Source organism: Xiphophorus couchianus, chromosome 14 (assembly GCF_001444195.1).
Source record: "Xiphophorus couchianus chromosome 14, X_couchianus-1.0, whole genome shotgun sequence".
Taxonomy (NCBI): Eukaryota; Metazoa; Chordata; class Actinopteri; order Cyprinodontiformes; family Poeciliidae; genus Xiphophorus; species Xiphophorus couchianus.
Window position 1 is genome coordinate 22,713,194 of NC_040241.1, and position 22,555 is coordinate 22,735,748.

The following is a 22,555-nucleotide window of genomic DNA, read 5'->3' on the forward strand; positions in this document are numbered from 1 at the left end:
GCTTTGGGAGTCTGTTAAAAAAAGTTAATTTATTTCAGTTAAGTACATTCATAAAGTTGAAACTCGTAGGTTAGTTTTGAGGTTTTATGGCGTAAGGATAATAAAAACCATTATTTCACATTCAGTGCAAGTAGAGCAGTAAGAAACTGCTCTGGGTTGGGGCTCCTTTGCATGAATTACTGCATGAACAGCAGATGAGACCCAAAGCATCACTGACTGTGGAAACGGCGCGTTATGTTGCTTTGTAACTACATATTGTTGAGAACAATAACGTGTTATCAGCAACATATTTGATAAAGTTGTTGTTATAAAGTATAACTGTGTTATACCGTTAAAACCACTTTATAAACAATATACTGAAACAATTTGTGATTAGCAACATGTCACTTTAACAAAAGTCTAAAAAGTTAGTTTTTTTTACATATTGTAACAAAACATTGTTGATATTCTGCTGTATAGCAACAATCTATAGTTATAAACAGTAAGTTGTTACAATGTTATAAACAATATATTACAAAGCAAGATTGTAACAAAGCGACATACTGTTATTGTAAAACAATGTTAACAGCAATATTGTTGCAGTTTAACCTGTTATAAACAATGTAACTATGTTAAAAATGTTATAAAGCAACAATGTAAAGCAACATATTGATGGTTTACAACTTATTGTCGTTAATATATTGTTTATAACACTGTTGTAAACAGTGTTATAAACATGCTACAAACCACAATATGTTGAAACAATGTGTGATTAGCAACAATATGTCGCTTTAAAAAAAAAGTCTAAAAAGTTTAAAACTTTTTTTATCCCAAACAAAATGTCAAAAACTGGAGAGTTTAAACTACAGTCAGGCCACAAAATTCATTTAGTTAAAAATGCAAAAATTAGTTTGATGTTGTTTTTAGGTTTGACCTAAGTGATATAAAAATCAGTCTGTGCTGCGGTTAAACCACACCCTCGACTTGTGAGTTTCTTTACTTTCAGTAAGAACTCCAACAAGTAGAAGAAAGGAAGCTTAGTAAAAACTATTTATTTCCACCCAACATGTTGAGACACCTGGCTAAACCTCCACAGTCCGCGAGCGTCGCTCAGTTCCTGTTCGCCGTCCTGAATCGGGTTCAGCGGCTGATAAGCAGATGTGGTCGGTTCCTCGACGCTTCATCGCGTTAAGCAGCGTTACTGTGCAGAATGCTGTCCTTCCGTTTGTGGTTTTAAAATATAAATATATACACCACAGAGCCGTTAGAAAGGTTACGACAGCAGGGTGCGTCTCCAGCAAGGATGAGGAGGAGCCTGGATGGTCAGGATGAAGAAAAACCGTCGTCCTCCAAAACGTCTGAGAGCTTCAGGCAAAGCTCAGAGAAAGATGGACGCTCCTCCGGTCTCTGCAGGGAGAAAAATAAAACTTCAGAAACTTCCTCCAGAAAAACAGAGCAGAATCTGGAACTCTTAAAGGGCCGGTATGTTTTTTCCAACCTCATTTTATACAACAATAAAGTAACTGTGTTGCTCTGTGGAACAAACGCCAAAATGGAGCCCAAAACTTTGCCAAGTATTTTTTATCTAGTTTCTAGTGCAAATATCTCAGTACTCTTGAAATGTTAACTTACAGGTAACTTTTCGGCAAAAATAGGAGATTATTGCAGTGTGAAATATTTACAGTCCAGTTAACGTAGGTGGAAGTTTTAACAATATTTACTTACTACATCGATAGTTTTACAAAACAGAAAACAGGAATGTTGTAAAGGAAATAAATACATTTCTGTTCTGGCTAAAAAACCAAAATAAATTCCTTTTATCTACAACAGTAAAATAAGTCTCTTGTTGCTGTTTTAATTCAAAGTTAAGGATTGAAATAACAGAACTGTCCACCAGATGGCGCTACACATTCAGTAACGAATAACCATAACTCTGTAAATAAGACCTTTTATTATTAAACATATGAAAATATTAGTGCTAATTTCCATCTGCAGTCCATAAAAACAAAAATTATGCAATTAATACCATTGACAGACAGGATTGCTATACATATTGTAAAAAGTATATTCAATAAAAAGGCAGTTAAACATAAAACCTCGTCCCACTTCTGTCATTATGTAATCTTCTTATTGACAATAGTCAGAATTTCTTTTTAGATTATTTTTAAACTAAAAATATATCAGATTATTTACTTTAATACATATTGTTTTTGTTAACTCCATGTTAAAATTTTCTCCAAAGGAATGTGCCAAGTGAAAAATCCCAGCATGTAATTTGTGCCGTTTGCTCTGCAAAATGGAATCAGGGCCTGAAATCAGCGAAGCCGTAAAATGTCACAGAAAAAGGCTGAAAAAGCAAATATCTTCAGTTTTAATTCCTTCCACTTACGTTGTTCCAACAGAGCTGCATGATGTCGTACAGGGCGGCCGTGGCCATCTTGGGCCGGAACAGCCGATGGCCGTTGGTTACCATGGCAACCACTTCGTGATTGAGACTTTGGTCGAAGGGCATTTGGCCCTCTGTGAACACCTCCCACATCAGCACGCCTGGACACACACAAACACAAGCATGTTAATGTCTTCAAATAAATGTTCTTGTTTTAACTCATCAAAGAAGTTTTAACATCAGACAACGTAGATATGTAAAAAAAAATAAAAATCTGTTTTCAAATAATGATCAGAACCAACCCAACCCAATGCTTTTGTTGTATTTTTCCAGGTTTAGTTTGTCTGATAATAAAATAATCTGGAAAACAGTGTTGGGAACACCATCGCTCATCTGCTAATAAAACACTTAGCTTCTGCTAGTCTAGCAATAGCTTACGCTAGCTTTAGCATTAGCTTCCTCTAAATACCATGTTGGTTTATCGTTTTAGAGTTAGCACAATTAACGTTGACTCATTTAAGAGTGAGTTTCTCAGCTCTGTTTGGGTGTTGATGTGTAAATGTGTTGCTATGCGGTTTGAACACCCTCACCGTACGACCAGACGTCCGACTTGCTGCTGAACTTGCAGTAGTTAAAGACCTCAGGCGGAGACCACTTCACAGGAAACTTGGCGCCTTTGGTGCTGGTGTACTGGTTGTCCAAGACGTATCTGCAAGAGGAGCGTTTAATGGCCGCGGATTTGTTTGAGTGATATGAAAATAATCAGAATATAGAGTCATACCTGGCCATGCCGAAGTCAGAAACCTTCACCACCATAGCGTCGTTCATCAGGCAGTTCCTGGCCGCCTTCACAAGACAAACAGCTCATAAATGAACCAGCAGCAGTGGTTGCAAAGCCCCAGTCAGAACCAGTGAAGAGACGTACCAGGTCTCTGTGGATGAAGCTGTTTGCCTCCAGGTACTCCATGCCCTCGCAGACGTCCAGGCACATATCGAGCAGCGACCCGAGGCTGAAGCTGCCGCGCCGCTGCCTCAGGTAGTTCACCATGCAGCCCTGCTGCATGAACTCTGTGACGATGTAGATGGGCCTCTGCTGGCTGCAGACGCCGTACAGCTGCACCAGCTTGGGATGGGACAACTTCCTGGAGAGACGGCAAGAGAATGACCGGACCGTCATGAGAAAATCCAGGCTTTTGTGTTCATTCACATTCACCCTCGTTAGTCTGCTCTAATTGAACCAAGAGCATTCAGTTCAATCGTCTGTGGAAGCGCAAATGGCCTCCGATACAAACTCTGGTCCACTTAAAATCTCTGTCTCGGTTTAGCTGAAGTGAACTCTGGTTCATTTCAAATCCATATGTGAACACCAAGCGAACCAGAGCCCGCTCCACAAGCAGGAAGTGGGCTACAGCACAGGGCATTCTGGGTAAATACAACCAAAACAAACACACTAGTCTAGCGCCAGTGGGAGAAATGACTTGGAGTCTTTTACCAAAGATGGACAAATGCTACAATTGCTAAAATCTGAGACTACTCCATCGTTGTTTACATTTTGAAAAGAAGGAAGTTACGCTGAGTGGCTGCATTTCCGTTACAACTTTGTCGATATTCCGCTAACGTAAAAAAACCACTATTTCGGAATTGCTGTGTTTCTGTTAAATAAGAGACAAAATTAAAATCACACAAGTGTTTAAATCATGTCATGTCATTAAAAACATGCCACTGCATGTTCCAACTACTTCCTGTTGTCTTTTTCGTGGTTTCCGCCAGTAGTAACATCAGGTTGTTGATCTTTTGACTTGTATGATGCGAAAAAGGCATTTCCATTGAAGGGTAGCAAAATAAACCAATTTTGACTTAAAAAACACTTCATCATAGCGCAAAAACATTTTAGAAAAAGAAATGACATTTCCATTAAGCAAAATTTATTTTCCCACCCACTTTGGAAAACACTGGAAACATGTTTCCAACCCAACTCAAATCAGTTTTGTTTTTTTTAACAAATCTGATTATTAAAAATGTTTTTAGTTGCAGTACCTTTCACTAATCACTAGATGGCGACAATTTAAGAGTACACCACTCTAGTAATTCTAGTTTTGTTCGTTTTCTGGTCCTTACATCATGAGTTTGGCCTCTTCGATGAAGTCCTCCTCGTACATGGCGCCCTCCTTGATGGTCTTGATGGCCACCTTGTGCTGCGACCTCCACATGCCGAGCCTGACTTGGCCGTACTGACCGCTGCCCAGCTCCTTCATGAAGGTCAACTCGCTCGGTTTGATCTCCCACATTTCTGCAGATACAACAGATCCAGGGTTAGACGAAGAGCAGGTGAAGGTAAAAATACTGTAAAATATGTCAACTAAAGTCCGACGTAAAGGCCTTCAGGGCTTTAGAAAGATTAAAAATAATCTGGCGGTGCTACTCACCGTAGCTGAAGCCCGCCGTCGATGGACCTGACTTGTCCTGCTTTCCTACAGGATATCTGAGCCTGGCTGCAAGACCTGAAGAAGAACAAATTCACACATAAATTATCTGCTATTCAAATATTTAAAGGGGCAAAAATTAGTATTTTCCAGCCACATTGTGCCATTTTATAAGCTACGTCCACCCAGGCATTTAGCACAGCTGACTTGTTGCCATGGAGATTGAAGGATTTCTCAAGCAGTCATGAAAGAATCAAGGGAATAATGTTATATGATGTAAAGCTAAAAAAAAGTCAATTTTACATGATGCTGCCCTGTAGAGAATTAAATCCTCTCTGTATCTCACGCCAGATTGTGTTAAAACTTTGAGTTTGATTAAACAGCTTTTCAAAGAAAGAAAATAATTAAACATAAAGCTTAGATGTAATGTTTGTGTTTAGTATTGGTTAGCATAGCATGGGTTTACATAGCGATAACATAGGTTAGCATCGGCTAAGCTCCATTCTGCTGGGTTTTCTGTTACCGGCTCCGTTGTGGCTGTGGTACTCGATGAGTTCAGGGATGGAGCTGAACAGGTGTTTCTCAGCCAGGTAAAACTTTTTGGGCGTGCATTGCGTCTCTTTAATGTGATAATGTTTAATCATTGGACCTCCTTCCCTACAAAACACAACAAAACAGCAGATCAGAGGGAGGAATAGGAACAAATCCATGTTAAACTGAACTGGACCTTTTGGTCTGTAAGCAAAACACAAGGTAAGGAGGAAAACTATCACTGCACATCTATTGCTATGTGTTATAGTGGCCTAGTCCAAACATAACTACAGCTGGGAATCTGAGGTAGACATTGGTGTTCACAGATGTTTTTTGTCCAATATAACTAAACTTCGGCTATGTTGTAAAGAAAAATGGTTGAAATATTGAACTGGTCAAGGCAAAACTTCTTTACTCAACACAACTGAGGTTTGGTTTAATTAACATATTTAATTTAAATTTTAAAAATGGCCTAAATCCAAGAGCCAGCTTGGAAACCCCTGATTTCCAGTCAAATCAGGGGTTTAAATATATCTAAAAAGCTAAATATTAATTAAATGAATTAAAACAGAAGTTTTGTCAAGAATCTAAAACGGACAAAACCAGCAGAAACCAGTTATTTAAAAAGTAAAATCAAGGCTAACAGGATTATTACCCAGATCCTGCTTTGGTGTAAAGAGAGACGGTGTATGTCGACGGATGGCTGGAGTCTCTCACAATGAAGGCTCCTTCTTTGTCCTGCAGGGGGCGACAAACACAAACAAACCAAAAATATTGGTTATTTTTCCTTTACAGATAAAATGATTGATATTTAACTGATGAGATTTAAATCAAAGCTTCTGCGTTTGAATCAGTCAGATTATGAAGGTTTACGTTTGATAAAAGTAAAGAAGCAAAAAATAAATAATAATAAACACTGACCTCCATCCTCAGCAGCTCCTCAGCCATGTTCCTGTTTACTCCTTTACTGTACCATCTGAAACAAACGTTATAAGACTTTTATCACTTTTACCACGTAATCTGAGAGATTACCTTATATTTTGTAATAAATGTCAACCTAAATGTGACTTTTATCTTTTTTTAAATGCATGACAAAATCAAAATAAGTGTTAGGTTCTTGTGAAACAAAAACAACTGCAGGTGAAGTTGGTTTAGGTTCATATTTGTAGCCTTTACAGTAAAACTAGCGCATTAAAAGCACATTAGTCATTTAGCTGCGCTGTGTCTTAAAAAAAATCAACCTGAGATTTACGAAACTGGACAGCAAAAAAAACCCAACACATTTTATTTGTAAATAAATCACTTGTTTGCAAATTCTTGCAGCAAATCTAAAAGATTTGAAAGAAAATCCAACTTGGAAATCTGAAATATTTAGCAGAAATGCTACCTGACGCCTTATTGGCTGGACTTAGTAAACCAGCCAATCAAGGAGCTGCATTTGCTTTTTACCTGGCTCTGATTGGCTGAATCCTCGAAGAGCGGAAATGAAATAAACCGTAAACGTTAGCTTCTGCGTTAGCGCTAATGGTTTCTACTGCCTGTATTACTGCTTATCAAGGTGTATCTGGTGTTTTAAATATTAAAATAAGCCATTATAAGAGTTTTTAGAGGATAACTAAAGTGTTTGCAGGCAACTATGGTTCCTACTTATACATATAAAAGAGAAAAACGTTTTAGCAACAAGCAGGAGGTATGAGAGAGTTAGCTTATCTTGGGCTAGCTCTGTAGCTACTCTGCTTCAGATTTAACTACTGGACAAACTCACCGCTTTACCTGTCTTTCTTCTTCTACTACTATCCAATACTGAATTATTTGCAAACAAAGTTATTGCTAACCTTGTTTTTGTCTCTTCAAGCTTTCATTGTGAAGGGCCAAACCTAAAACTTTAAATATTGGGTGAAAAGTAGAAGCAAAATATTGTTTTTATAGCATCTCTTGGTTTTATCCTGATCAGTTAATAAAATAAATTCACACTAAAAATGTAAGAAAAATGTTTAGGATGAGAGGAAAAATGCTCTCTCATAATGTTAATAAATTTGAACAAAAACCACATATAAAAAAACTCTTGGCACTCCTGCTGTTACTTCTACATCAGCTGGAAATAAAAATAAGTTTCAGTTTAAGTAGCAACAGACATTAACGTGAACTTTTACATTCATTAAATAAACACAATCTTCTTAGTCGATCTCCCTTTCACTAAATTTATGATCAGTGCGAGTTAATAAAGTTAATGACTGATGAAACCTGCAGACATTTAGATGAAATCAGCAGCAGGTTTCAACTTTGAACTAGGAAATAATTAAGCCACTTACGCGAACTCCACCAGGTTCCCAGACGTTTTCTCCGTCACGTAGTTACTCGGGATGTAGCCTTCCTCCCTGAAGAACAAACCCAAAATATCTAGTTTAAAAAGTACAAACAGTGGGAAAACAATCTACTTTATTCTGCACAAAGTAATTTTTTTTACATATTTAACTGAAAATTGGATTAATTTAACCACCTTTCCTACCGAGGCGTCCAGCTCTGTACATTGAGACAATACACTGCAAAAACATAAAACCTTGCCATATATTTTTGGTCTAATTTCTATTGCAAATATGAAATGAGACAAAACTAACTTATAAGTAGCTTTTCAGCAAGATAAAGGAGCTTGTTTTAAATCAATAATTCCTTAATATTGATCAAAATGTCTCGTTTCACTAGTAAAAATGTTTTATCATAAGTGAAATAATCTGCCTGTGAAACTACTTGCTTTTAATCAATATTAATGAATTATTGATTTAGAACAAGCTTTCTATATCTTACTGAAAAGTGTAGTAAGATATTTCACTTAAAACTAGACAAAATTACTAGGTAAGAGTTTGTGGTTTTGCAGTGCAAAAACACCTGGTTCTGACCTTTTGGTGAAAACCAGGTAGATTTCATCATCTGCATCCATAACAACAATGTTCTAGTTTTACATTGACTAGCTTGGGTCAGCAGTAGAGCATGTTAGTGTAAAGCACTTAAATATTTAAGGTGCTCCAGAGTTTACTTTCCATTACCATCCCTACTGTAACACAAACTATGAGCACAAATAAGTACGAAATTAAATTTGTCAAGGGATAATGTGACAGGAAGTATATTCGTGACATGAGCTACTTCGCTAAGATACTTTTAGATCATCAAACATGCACATTTTTTATAGTTTATAAATATATCATGCTTGGTGTAGATGGCCTAAATCAGGGGCGCCCAAACTTTTTGAGACCAAGATCTACTTTTTCTCTAACCAGCTGGCTGAGATCTTCCTCATGACACGAAGACATAAAAACTGTAAATTAAACTCTATTGACTTATTTTATATGAGAATATACATCAGTTATAGCAGAAATGATAAAGTGATAGAAAACCTAATGCAGTTTCTTCCTCAGTGAGATTCTGACACTGGGAGGAGGTTACTGGTTTCTCAGTCACAAGCTGGTTGCAAACCTGAGGCCAGCAGGTGTCAGTCAGTTATGGTAGATCTGAAATTTGGTTTGTTTGTTAAAACTTAATGAAATATATTTGTTCTATGTGATGTTTGTTGTGAATGACGTAAACTCACAAATGAACGAGGTAATTAGTCCAACGTTTAGAAACTACAGCGGCTGTAATGAGCCACAGCAAAGGTAAACAAAGGTAAAATAACCTGAACAGGTGATCAACTCAAAACCACTCCTACCTTTTTACTCTCTCTCTTTGTAGTTTAAGCACAACTGTTACCGTGGCAACCGCCTACGCCCCGCAAGACGAGCAAAGATTACGTTAAAAACATAACATTCAGTCCGTTACGATATCAAGTTTCCAGGCTTGATATTTATTTATCGATTATTAATCAGTGATCACAGCGGAGGTTGATCAGCTCATTTAAACTCCTGCTCTGCCAGTCAGTCGGTCTTTGAGTCGCTTTTTTTTTGTTTTTTATTAATGGAACCGAAACACACTGAATTACTTTACTGAGATTATTCATTTTAACATGTTTTGTTGATTTTTTTTTTATTATTATTCTTTAATGAAGCTACAAACATTTAGGATCTTAGTGGATATTTTGATAAGCCTGTCAGAAGAGGAAGTTCTGGTCTTTACATCCTGGTTTCGTTCAGTTCGTCACCTGTTGCCGAGATCGACTCAGAACCTTCCCACGATCGACCGGTCGATAAAGATTTACAGTAAAAATATTTAGATTTTTTAACTGGAAAAATATGACCCCGGATTGCTGATGATTTTGGCTCACAGAGCCAAAATGGCGGACAGTTAACATGCTTTGCGTGACCTCTGCTCCAGTGTGTGACCTCTCACCCGTACTCGTTGCGCGCCCTGAACCAGTTGACGTCACATTTCTCCAGGATGACGTATTCTCCGCCGCAGACCAGCTTCAGGTCGTGTGGCTCCATCCCTGGGAAGTCGTAGAGGGCCACCACCACCTCCTCCTCCTCCTCGTCATCCTCCTCGTCTTCGTCCTGCGGGACCGGAGGAGGTCGGGGCCGGCGCTGACGGACAGCAGGACGGAGAGTTTGCGTCAGCGTCTCTGATTCATCGGCTGCTGCTGCTCGTTTTGTTTACTCACCGTGTTTTCCTGTTCAGGAATCGGAGGCAAAGGTTTTCTGGAAACTAGAGGAAGAGGAACAGAAACCGTCAGTGAAGCAGAAAGTTTCAACGTTTCTGTTTCGTCTTTCTTGGCCGGATCACTGTGACCTTTGACCTCGAGCCGAATGGTTCTCAAGAAGCTCTAAATGTTACACTTATGTAACATTTTTCCATCCTCTCAACTTTCTGTGGATATGCATAAAATTGCAGCACAGTTGACTAAATTAAATGACTGATTGATGACGCCGCGTCACCCTGAACAGGAAGCCAGGAGGCGGGGCTTACTGTCTCCCAGCAGGTTGTACTCCTCGCAGCCCGGCGCCTGTTTGCCTGCCTGGCGACAGCAGAGCCAGAGGCCCTCCAGCCAGAACTGGGGGTGAAACTTCAGCAGCACGCCTGCGTTGTGTTGGATCTCTGGAAGCAGCAAGAAGAACAAAAAGAAGACATGAAGGAGAAATTAAGAATAATATAGGATTTTTCTGCTGTATTAATAATTTTTTGCCTTTATGTGATCAAATTAAGTAGGTATAAATTTAGTTTTATGCTTAGTGTTTGATGTCAAAACGGATAAATTGACCGACTGCAGTGGATCTGTGTTAAAAAATCAAACCAGATCAGTCTGCAGACAGACGGTCCACTTCCTGCCAAGTGAGCGCTTTGAGCTAAAAAAAAAAGAAAAAGCGACAGCGCAGTGGAAACAGAGGGGGCTGCAGAGGAACCGGTCCCAGAGTGCGGCTCAAAGTGTGAAAACGTTTCAGGGTAACATCAGAGTATCTGCCCTCAACGCCATGACCATCAGAACGTGATCAAACAGAAACATTATGGAGGTAAACAGAACCTCATCCGGTCCAGTAGCTGCAGAACAACGGCGTCCATTACTGTCCAACACCAGGGAGATTAAAGGTGACCCACTATGCTTCCTAACAAACCAAAAGTACCTGGTAAGATTTTGTACTTTCTTTTTTAGAATAGCTCTACGGCCTATACAAAACATGAACATTTATATTTTGTAATATATCATTTAGAAAGAGCTTCTTTAAGGTGTCTTGTCACTTTAAATCAAAGGAAGCTGCTGCTGGCCACGCCCCCCAAACTCCAAATTTACACTTCCACCTTAAAATGGCTGCAAACAGATGAACAGTTACGGCTTCTGGATGGCAAGTCAACAACAAAACACTTTGTCTTTTCCACCAGCCAATGTACAGCTGACCAAGCGTGCTGGAGTTCCGCTTAGGTTGCTAGGTTACGAGTGGAATTCTGCTGGGGTTGCTAGGTAACGGTTAATCTTCCAAACACCAAAAAATGAAAAAATACAATAGAATTGAATTTACTTTATTGATCCCCAAAGGGGAAATTAATTATTAGTAAACAAGCTAAACCGTCCAAGATGACCGATAACAGATGTTACATTTATTTTTTTTAAAAATATATGTATACATAAATGTGATGTATTTTAAATATGAATAAATATAAATAAGTGAAATAAAAATAATTAACTTGCTGCTTAAAACAGCGAGGTGATTTTCGTTTTAAGTGTTTTTAGAAGCAGATGAGACCAAAAGGGAACAAAGATGTGAATTTTGCACAATAATTCCTCTTCAAACCCATTTCTGATTTCCAACAGCAGCCTGGCAGATTATTTAATTGATCAAATATCTCAGATAAAATCTACAGGAAAAAAAATCCATGAAAATGTTAAATTTTCATCAATGATTTGGAGTTAAATTCTGCAGAAAAATCCAGTCTTACAGAAGTGCTGATGACAGCCGATGGGAAACAAACTGATGGATGAAACAGTGAATTTTCTTTCTTTATCCAAACCTGGAAAACACTTGAATCAACTTCCAGACTTTTCCAGGGAACCTTTACCCCCCGGCATCCTCCAGTGGTTCTAAACCACTGGAGGCGGCCATCTTGGTTTTTCTCATGACTCGTCTGCTAAACTTTCAGTTTGACTGGTTCTTGTTTTTATTTGACCCACCATTTTTGAGCATCAGGACCCACAGAGTTCTGCTCTTCTGACTGGGAGCGAAAACATACAGCGTGTTGGTATCGTACACAACCTGGACACAAACACAGAAACATTCAGGAAGATTTGATGAGATGTGGTGAATCTGTTGGTCCAAACGTTTGGTCCAAATCATCAAGTCTTGACCGGAAAAGGCCTAAAAATGTTCAGCAATAAACTAAACATGCAATACTTTGAACAACTACAGTAGTCAGACTTCATGTTGGAAAGAGATGTGTAAATTATTATAGCTAATTTTTAAAATAAAAACTTCTAAAAACAGTTTAAACGTTAAAAGTCATTCTTTCATTTATGGAATGTTTTAGGGTTAGAAAGCAGATTAATGTGATTCAGTAACGAGATAAAAATCCTGGAGAAAGCGACTCGGCAACAAACTGGGAAAATAAAGGTTAAAATGATAAATCCAGTTAAAGTTTAACATGTTTACGGTCGGTTGGTCTGACCGGGAAGCAGTGAAGGATGGAAAAAGGACGTTTGTAGGTAAGAAGTGTGTGGGAGTAACTGCAGCTCCTCTCTTCAGAGAGCCGAAACGCTGATCTGCAGGTTAAAGCAGCTGCAGCTCGGCTCTGCCAGCGGCAGGTTTTCTCTGATTGTTATCTCGGCGCAGACACGTGACGCCTTTTCATCTCCTAACGCGATGAGAACATCAGTTTTCTCCGTGTTTTAGCAGAATGCAGCGACGCTGCGTGTTTTTGTTTTACCTGGAACGGGTATTTGTTCTGGCAGGGGATATTCCCACCTCCAATCTTCACGATTTCCACACATTTGATGCGGCTCAGCTCCACCGAGCCCCTCTTGAACTTCTTCTGTTGATGGAAAAAAATGCGTCAGAAATGCTTTTGCTGTTTCTTCACAACAACATGTCACTGTCAGTCGACAGACACTTTGGTTTCTGAGCTTGAGTTTATCAGATGAGTAATGAGCAAACGTTTGTTTCATTTCTTTCTTTTTTTAACTTGATGATGATACCTAAAAAAAACTGTCATTTCCTCTAGAACAGTTTTTGACGCCTCACTGTAGAGACATGTGGGCGTAAAACTGGATTTCTTTCAAACCAAACTGTAGCTGTCACTAATGTACAGTAAAATAAAATGTTTAGATAAAAATGGAATCCTTTTAAATCTACATGAATAATTTTTGTATGGTTTTGTATTAGATTAAGGGTTAAAATAATAGTAAAGTTGAAGCTGAATCTTCAGAAACACATAAAGACGATTATAAAATCAGTCTTCTATCACCTTCCAGACCTCTCAGGTTCTGGTTCTGGTTCTGCTCTGCATCCCCAGAACCAGAACCAGATATGGAGGATCAGCATTCAGCTTCACACATCTTCACAAATGTGTCTCAACAAACCACAAATCTGGAAGAAACGTCCAGAAAACGGCAAAACAGTCAAAACACCGAGTGTCTTTAAATCGAGACTAAAACCCAGCAGTAAATGAAACATTGACCAACATTTTGAAGTGCATTTGCTTGATGAGAAACACTGTAGATACACTGAAAACAACACAAATTCTTACCAAGTAAATTTATCTGGCTTCTACTTGAAATATCTAAAGACAAAACTAACTTAAAAGTAACTTTTCAGAAAGAAATAGTAATTTTCCATCAATATTAAGGAATTATTTTACTTCAAAAGCTCCAATTTCTTTCTGAAAAAATACTTTTAATTTAGTTTTGGCTTTTTTTAAGTGCAGGATGATATTTGCACTAAAAACTAGACCAAAAATACTTGGTAAGACGTTGTGTTTTTGCAGTGTACAGGCTACATGTAGGCCTGTCATGATAACAAAGTTTACTGGACGATAAATTGTCCCAGAAGTTATTACGAATAAACGATATTATTGTTGTTTTGACACCATTTCCAAGTAATGTAATAGTGATGGGATAGTAAAAAAGGAATAAACTTTAAACTGTAATGAAAATGTAACACTGGAACTGGAAGACATTTTAAATATCCAAAGTAAACAAACAAAGAAAATTGTCCTTTAAAAAAAAAAGAAGTTAGTTGAGACCAAATCACCAGACTGAAGACTTTTTTTTATAATTCAGTTTTTTGTAGAAAGAAGCAATAAATCATGGAAATGGAAATGATTGATTCCATTTAAATTTCTCATGCGATTAATTAATTTATTTCTTACTGCGACAGGTCCAGCGATATGTTACCCAGATTTCTATTCAAACTGAAATCCTGTGTTTGAGTGTAAAGCTGAGATGCCACCATGTTGTTGTTTTTAAATAAAAAAAGAAGGAAAACATTACAACCTCTGGTTTCCCTTCGTAGTACGTCAGCCTGGTCTTGGTGAGGACAAACACTCGCTCCTTGTAGTTCAGCGGCGACGTCCTTTTCTTCTGCTGCGAACGCTTGATCAGCGTCTCCTGCAGTAGCGGATCGGCACTCATTCTGGCTCCACCTGCAGCATCTGTCCGTCAGTCCATGGCGCTACGCCGCGAAGGGACGCAGCTGGGCTGAGAGGAAATGCAACAGCAGTGACTTTAAACGTCAGAACTGGCCTAAAAACGCATCGTTTCTGGAAAAATATTTTACATTTACAGCCAGAGATAAATTAAATGTCTTAAATTAAAGCATATCCATGCGTTAGAGTGGCCTAGTCAAAGCCCAGCTCAAAATTCAAGTGAAAATCTAAAGGAAGACTTTTAAAAAGTGACGTTTACATGGTATTTTGAAAACAGAAACAGGGAAAAACGATGAAAATGGTAGAAATATTCACAATAAAAGATTTCTTGCAGCTGCAAAATTTTAAAAAATTTCAGTCTGAAATTCATATTAAACTTTCTCAGATTTAATTTTTAAAAATTCTTTGAAAACCACGTCCACTGTCGCCACATGCTTGCTTGGGAGGAAGAACAAACCTCCAAATTAATGAGTGAGTTTCCTTAGAAAGAAAACTTGTTACCAGTTGGAGAATAAACAGATTTTACAGAATTTATTTTCTATTATTTGTACATAAATTGAAATTGATTTTGTTAGTTTGTAACCAGCTGCTGTGAATTGTGCTGCTCACTTTCACTGAAACTTGTTCCTCCAAAATTAGTTCCACAAAAGCGAGACAAATGGGTCATTCATTCATAGAACCGGGTCGGAGAGACCAGAAAAGCCTTTGAGAGGAAATAGTTCTGCACACAGAGAGAAAAGGAAGAAACAGAACCCGGTTCCTGAACCAGAACTCTAGACGTTTTGCTTAAAAGTCGACCCGGTCCGTATTGGGTTTCAGTTTCTGGACCGGTTCTCACTTCCGTCTGTGTTCTGGACAAACGCAGCTACTAGAAGTGGGACGTTAATCTGCTTCGATTTTTAACAATTTCCTCAAAAACAGTCACATTTTTGGAGAAAATTCACGAACCTTTCTAGAAAATGTGAAACAAAAATATCGTCAAATATTACAAACAATCACGACTGTTGATCTGTCACCATAAATTTTACTGGATGGTAAAAACTCCCAGAAGTTATTGAGGGTTGAGATTATTTCCAGAATGTTTTTTAGAAAAAGTTTTTTTTTTAACTTGAAGTTTTTTCTCAAAAATTTCAGAAAATTTCTGAAATTTTTGAGAAAATGTTCAACTTTTCAAACTACTAAATTTCCTGATAAATTACTGAGATTAGTCTCACAATTTCAGATTTTTTTGTAACAAATCTTTGAGTTTTTCCTATTTTTGTCTAGAATATTTTGTAGATTCATGTTAAAATATCAGTTTTTTGACAAAAATTATTATTTTTTTCCATCTACAACGGCTCTCTATGCAATCAGATCCTCTCAAAGATCAATAAACTTTATATTCTAACAAACATTTAACACTGGAACTAGAAGACATTTTAAATATCCAAAATAACATGAAAAACAACAAATAATGGAGACAGAAGTCTGTAAACTAATTAATCCTTCATAAAAAGGGCAAATTGAGACCAAAGCACATTAACTAAAACTGCTCTAAATGCACCAGAATTGGACAATCAGCCATTTTTCATCTATTGTCCCTCAAAAATCAGGTCAGTTTTTAATCTTGAAATTCCTCCATTTTGGCTTCAAAGCTGCAAAATGTCCCTGAGAAAATAAACCTCACTAATGTGGTCACTGGTTCCCCTGAGCCACAATCAGCTGGTGACAGGTTTCCTCCTTAAACATGTGAAAATGTTCAACCACATCCTGGGGGGGTCAAAGGTCATGAGATTTCCTCTCACTCCAACAGAACCGGTCTCATTCCAACAGAACCAGTCTCACTCCAACACAACCAGTTTATTTCCAACAGAACCAGTTTCACTCCAACAGATCCAGTTTCACTCCAACAGAACCAGTTTCATTCCAACAGAACCAGTCTCACTCCAACAGAACCAGTTTCATTCCAACAGAACCAGTTTCATTCCAACAGAACCAGTCTCACTCCAACAGAACCAGTTTCACTCCAACAGAACCAGTTTCACTCCAACAGAACCAGTTTCATTCCAACAGAACCAGTTTCATTCCAACAGAACCAGTCTCACTCCAACAGAACCAGTTTCACTCCAACAGAACCAGTTTCACTCCAACAGAACCAGTTTCATTCCAACAGAACCAGTTTATTTCCAACAGAACCAGTCTCACTCCAACACAACCAGTTTATTTCCAACAGAACCAGTTTCACTCCAACAGATCCAGTTTCACTCCAACAGAACCAGTTTCATTCCAACAGAACCAGTCTCACTCCAACAGAACCAGTTTCATTCCAACAGAACCAGTTTCATTCCAACAGAACCAGTCTCACTCCAACAGAACCAGTTTCACTCCAACAGAACCAGTTTCACTCCAACAGAACCAGTTTCATTCCAACAGAACCAGTTTATTTCCAACAGAACCAGTCTCACTCCAACAGAACCAGTCTCACTCCAACAGAACCAGTTTATTTCCAACAGAACCAGTCTCACTCCAACAGAACCAGTCTCACTCCAACAGAACCAGTTTCATTCCAACAGAACCAGTTTCATTCCAACAGAACCAGTTTCACTCCAACAGAACCAGTCTCATTCCAACAGAACCAGTTTCACTCCAACAGAACCAGTTTCACTCCAACAGAACCAGTTTCATTCCAACAGAACCAGTTTCACTCCAACAGAACCAGTTTCATTCCAACAGAACCAGTCTCACTCCAACAGAACCAGTTTCATTGCAACAGAACCAGTTTCATTCCAAAAGAACCAGTCTCACTCCAACAGAACCAGTCTCATTCCAACAGAACCAGTTTCATTCCAACAGAACCAGTCTCACTCCAACAGAACCAGTTTCATTCCAACAGATCCAGTTTCACTCCAACAGATCCAGTCTCATTCCAACAGAACCAGTTTCATTCCAACAGAACCAGTTTATTTCCAACAGAACCAGTTTATTTCCAACAGAACCAGTCTCACTCCAACAGAACCAGTCTCACTCCAACAGAACCAGTTTCATTCCAACAGAACCAGTTTATTTCCAACAGAACCAGTTTCATTCCAACAGAACCAGTTTATTTCCAACAGAACCAGTCTCACTCCAACAGAACCAGTCTCACTCCAACAGATCCAGTCTCATTCCAACAGAACCAGTTTCACTCCAACAGAACCAGTTTCATTCCAACAGAACCAGTTTATTTCCAACAGAACCAGTTTATTTCCAACAGAACCAGTCTCACTCCAACAGAACCAGTCTCATTCCAACAGAACCAGTTTCATTCCAACAGAACCAGTCTCACTCCAACAGAACCAGTTTCATTCCAACAGAACCAGTCTCACTCCAACAGAACCAGTTTCATTCCAACAGAACCAGTTTCATTCCAACAGAACCAGTCTCACTCCAACAGAACCAGTTTCACTCCAACAGAACCAGTTTCACTCCAACAGAACCAGTCTCACTCCAACAGAACCAGTTTCATTCCAACAGAACCAGTTTCATTCCAACAGAACCAGTTTCACTCCAACAGAACCAGTCTCACTCCAACAGAACCAGTTTCACTCCAACAGAACCAGTTTCATTCCAACAGAACCAGTTTATTTCCAACAGAACCAGTCTCACTCCAACAGAACCAGTCTCACTCCAACAGAACCAGTCTCATTCCAACAGAACCAGTTTCATTCCAACAGAACCAGTCTCACTCCAACAGAACCAGTTTCATTCCAACAGAACCAGTCTCATTCCAACAGAACCAGTTTCATTCCAACAGAACCAGTTTCATTCCAACAGAACCAGTTTCATTCCAACAGAACCAGTTTCATTCCAACAGAACCAGTCTCACTCCAACAGAACCAGTTTCACTCCAACAGAACCAGTTTCACTCCAACAGAACCAGTTTCACTCCAACAGAACCAGTCTCACTGACGATAAATCGTCCCAGACGTTATCGCGATAAACGATAATATTGTTGTTTTTGACCATTTTCAAGTGATATAACAGAAACAAAGGAATAATGATTTCAGAATATGTTCTTAAATATCAATAAACTTTCAATTCTGATGAATATTAAACACTGGAACTGGAAGACATTTTAAATATTCAGAATAAACAAACAACCAAAACTAACAAGTAAATTAAATTATAAAGTATCTGCAAATAAAACTGTCAGTGGTAAGAAGTTATTTGGAACTAAAACATCAGACTGAAGATTTTTATCATCCAGTTCTTGGTAGAAAGTGGAAAATAAAAGCAAATGGAAATTATTGATTTTGTTTTAATGTATCATGTGATTAATTTATTTATTGCGTCAGGCCTGCTGCTGACATTGTAATCTGTGTATCATCTGCATAGATTTGACAGATAATCTTATTTCCTGTAATAACCTAAATTAGCATAAAGATACACTGCAAAAAGACAAAATCTTACCAAGTATTTCTGGTCTAGTTTAAAAATCTAATTACACTTGAAATAAGACTAAACTAACTTATAAGTAACTTTTACCAAGATGTAGGAGCTTAGTAAGATTTTGTGTTTTTGCAGTGTACTGAATAAAAGGTCCTGGTATTGAGCCTTGCAGGACTCCGTATGTAATGAGACGTTACCTACTGAAACAAATAAATCCCTGTTCGTCATGCTAAGGAATTCTTAACTTAAAACAATCTCTTAAATCTCGGTGGGAAGTGACTAGAAAGTTTGTGCACTTCACAAAAAAAAAGACAAAACTAGAAACTAGATAAATATGGGAAAGAGTGGAACATGAAAAACATGAAATCTGAAAAAATATCTGTAAAAATCTAAATAATTATAATAGTGATACACATTGAATGTAAAACTTTGTATTTGCACATTGTGGATTACATTGTTTGCAGATGATATTGTGATATATTAGAGAGTTGAGAGAAGAAACTCCCACCGTAACCACATGTCTGTAATCTAAATCTGAATTATTTTGACATAGTGAAGCTGCATATTTGATCCCAACAGAAGAAAAAATGTGATGAATCGACTGTTTGGCTTCCAGCTCAATGCGACTCCGACGTCCATCAGAGCCGCTGATAAGAGAAACTCGATTATTGCTTCCTACCTCAGAGAAAAATGTCATTTCTAGGTTTGTCAACATCAGTTTTTTTATTCAGCGGGATAAAAAAAGAAACTCACTTCCTCAGATCAGCAGCAGCCTCTGCAGCCATCAACATTTAAGACTTAAATTTAACTAAGCAGAAGTTGTTTCTTTCGCAGAATTGATGTTTGCTGAGAGGAACTGAATGAGATTGGGGTTAAAGAGACAACAGCAATGAATCAGAACAAACGAGCCGCTCAGAACCGCAGCTCGGGTCGGCAGAGACCCGGCAGCAGCTCAGAGCAGGTTGGAGGAAAAGGAAATGCATTTTTTAAATCCTGCTTAAAAACAGTTTCCAGCAGGAAGATACTGAAAACAACAATCAACCTCTAATTCACCGGGATTCCCGTCTCTCTTTTTAAAAACAAACCAACAGGAAAGCCTTTAAAACTGTTCTGGACCAAACTGTGGATCTGTTTGGGTCCATGCCAAGTTGTGAAACGGAAATTACTGTTGCATAACAACATTTACTCATGACTAACTGGAGATGGTTTCAAGAATTTCTCCAGAACTTATGACTTATGATTTCTGAAGGAAGTTTTACCTTTTTAATGCAATTTGGCTGAAATGTGCAAAACTTCTGCAGAAAAAAGCTGAAATCTTAACATTTAAATGGCAATCTTAAATTACATTAGTAATTTATATTACTAATGTAAACAACATGGTTACACAGTTTTTAAATGGGGACTGCATTCATTCATTCATGAAGGAAATAAAAAACTATCCAACCAAACGTCGGTTTTCATGAAAACTTAATTGCTCTCTGAACTGGAAAACCAGTTGTGCAACAATTGGCAGCAACGGTTGCCCTCAAGTTATTTCAGAAACTCAAGAGTTCAAAGTTGTTAAAATTGTTTCAAATTTTGATTTAAAAAACGTTATTTATCCTAAAAGGTAATTAAATGTTGCTATAACTCGTATAATCTGAGTTTCTTCAGATGTTGTGGACGGCTGGAAGGATCTCCAGTAGCAGTCAGTATTGCAGCGATTTTGAAGAAGCCTCTGACTGAAGACAGTCTAATGACTTCCTAACAGCTCAGTGTTCAGACAGTAGACGTGATGTTCCAAATAAAACAGAAAAAGTCCAGGATGACATCATCAGCTGTTAGCTAGCTCTGCTAATCCTCTTCCTTTGCTTTCGCTGCTCCTCTCTAAATGTTTCTGATTCTCTGTCTGCATCCAAGAAGCTCCTCTTAACTCCTCCAGGTCAAAGTTCAGATATTATTTAATCTTTTGACATGCTAATCAGCTGCTCCCAGTTGTAAAAACAACACCTTGTTTCCACGGTTACACATTATAACAACGGCTGAAAGTGAAAAAAGAAGAAAAGAAAAAAGATTGTTCGGGTTGCACAGCGTCCAGAACCAGAGGGAGTAATCGTCCCTCTGTGGTCCAGATGCTTTCTGGACGTCTGAGTGTTTCTGGACTTTAGTCGCCATCTTACCTCAACGCTGGTTTGGAAACATTTCTTCACCTAATTGCTGAATCCATCGTTGGAAAACTGGATTTTGCACTTCAGGCTTTTTTGTTGTTGTTTAGTTTTAGATATGAATGATGATTTGAAACTTTCAATATGACAAAAATCTGGAAAAACGGAACAATTATCCAAGACGTGTGAAACTGAAGGCACGGGGGCCAAATATGGCCCGTTAAAGCTTCTTATGTGGCCCTCTTGACTCTCAGTCAATCAAATCAAATCAAATCAAAGCAGTTTTTATCTTTATAATACCAAATTTTAAAATGTGAAGATATATTAAATACTAAAAAGTACTTATTGCAGCGATTTATTAAAGTTTTAACAGATTTTTTATGGGTTTTATCAAAACATTCTGGTACAAAATGGGTTTGACACCCCTAATTTAAAAGATTAAATATTTAAAATACCCCAATACAAGCGAACATGGGAGCAAAATGAGGTAAAATATGTCATAATTAATCTGTTTATCGATGTAATTATCGTTCTGCGGCGGCATCCATCTTGGACCGGACATGAGCTAATCACAGAAACCTGAGTATAACTGAAGGTTCACCTAAAACCAGCAGATCCGCTCAAACATCACGTCCTCCTGTGACGTCATCAGCAAGTACACCTTTTGTTGTTTTTGTTTACACACTTTTAAAAAAAAAAATCACATTTCTGTCCTTTATTGTGAAGGAAATCCAGACTTCCTCACCAAGCTGCGTTTATTTTTAAAGTTAAGTATTTTAAGTTATAATTGCTTAATCGAAACAAGTTTTTGATTAAAAACATTTAAATAAACTGTCTATTGAAGTCACGGTGCGCAAGTTTCGCAAATTGATTGACTAAAACGTGTTTCCGACGGCATTTGAACGCAACACCAGCGTGATCGCACCTGTCCTCAGGTGTTTACAGTTTACACTCAGATCAGCAGAAACAGAAAAACACAGTAAAGCTCGTTCTCTACAGCCTGGATCGATATCTCTCTGATTGATTATGTCTTTTTCATTGATCAGATCGAGTGATTTTTAAAGTTCTGACTCTGACTTGTTTGGGTTTTCCACGCCGCCAGAGTCCGACAAGAACCGAACCGGCCGCGTTTTCTCGGACTGCGAAGCGGTCAAATGTTCCGTCTTACCTTGACGCGTCATGCTCCGGGTCGCAGCCGAACCTCTGGCCCCTCACGATGTGAAGCAGCAGGGTTGAGGAAATGAAGAGGGAGGGAAGGGAAGAGGGCGGACACGCAGCGCAGCGCACGAAACCAAAAAACACGGAGAGAAAAACTTCCTCCTGCTCACAGGCGCCACCGCGAAGTCACACAGAGAGCAGAGGAAACAGGTCACGGCGTGAAACTGGAGCTGGGATGGAAAATCTGTGAAATTTACACAGAATGGAGATTCACTGTGAAAAAAATGTTATAAATTTACCAGGAAGTCAAAGTTTGATGGAGGATTTTAGTCATTTATTTAATTAATTTCTGCTGAGAAATGATGTGGTTTTCTGGGCGGATTTAACAAATAAAATTATAAAATTATATCATAACATTCTTGTATTATTTTGACTATTATTTTGCAATATTATTCTCAAAATTTATTATTGTA

The 22,555-nt window shown here is 38.2% G+C and overlaps 2 protein-coding genes across 3 annotated transcripts in view; both read right to left on the reverse strand.

The window, feature by feature from the left end:
• LOC114156967 (myelin-oligodendrocyte glycoprotein-like) overlaps window positions 1-22,555 on the reverse strand; it is a 1,059,483-nt gene that overhangs the window by 754,014 nt on the left and 282,914 nt on the right. The window lies entirely within an intron of this gene.
• Window positions 10-22,229, reverse strand: tec (tec protein tyrosine kinase). The gene is made up of 18 exons (XM_028037488.1): window positions 22,093-22,229; window positions 14,222-14,425; window positions 12,658-12,762; window positions 11,909-11,990; window positions 10,213-10,341; window positions 9,908-9,951; window positions 9,640-9,830; window positions 7,632-7,697; window positions 6,241-6,295; window positions 5,975-6,057; window positions 5,312-5,445; window positions 4,792-4,866; window positions 4,484-4,655; window positions 3,291-3,507; window positions 3,147-3,211; window positions 2,956-3,074; window positions 2,369-2,526; window positions 10-1,386 (listed from the first exon to the last, which is right to left on the reverse strand). Exons 2-18 carry the CDS (start codon window positions 14,357-14,359, stop codon window positions 1,303-1,305), a joined length of 1,917 nt encoding a protein of 638 aa, XP_027893289.1. The 5' UTR covers window positions 14,360-14,425; window positions 22,093-22,229; the 3' UTR covers window positions 10-1,302.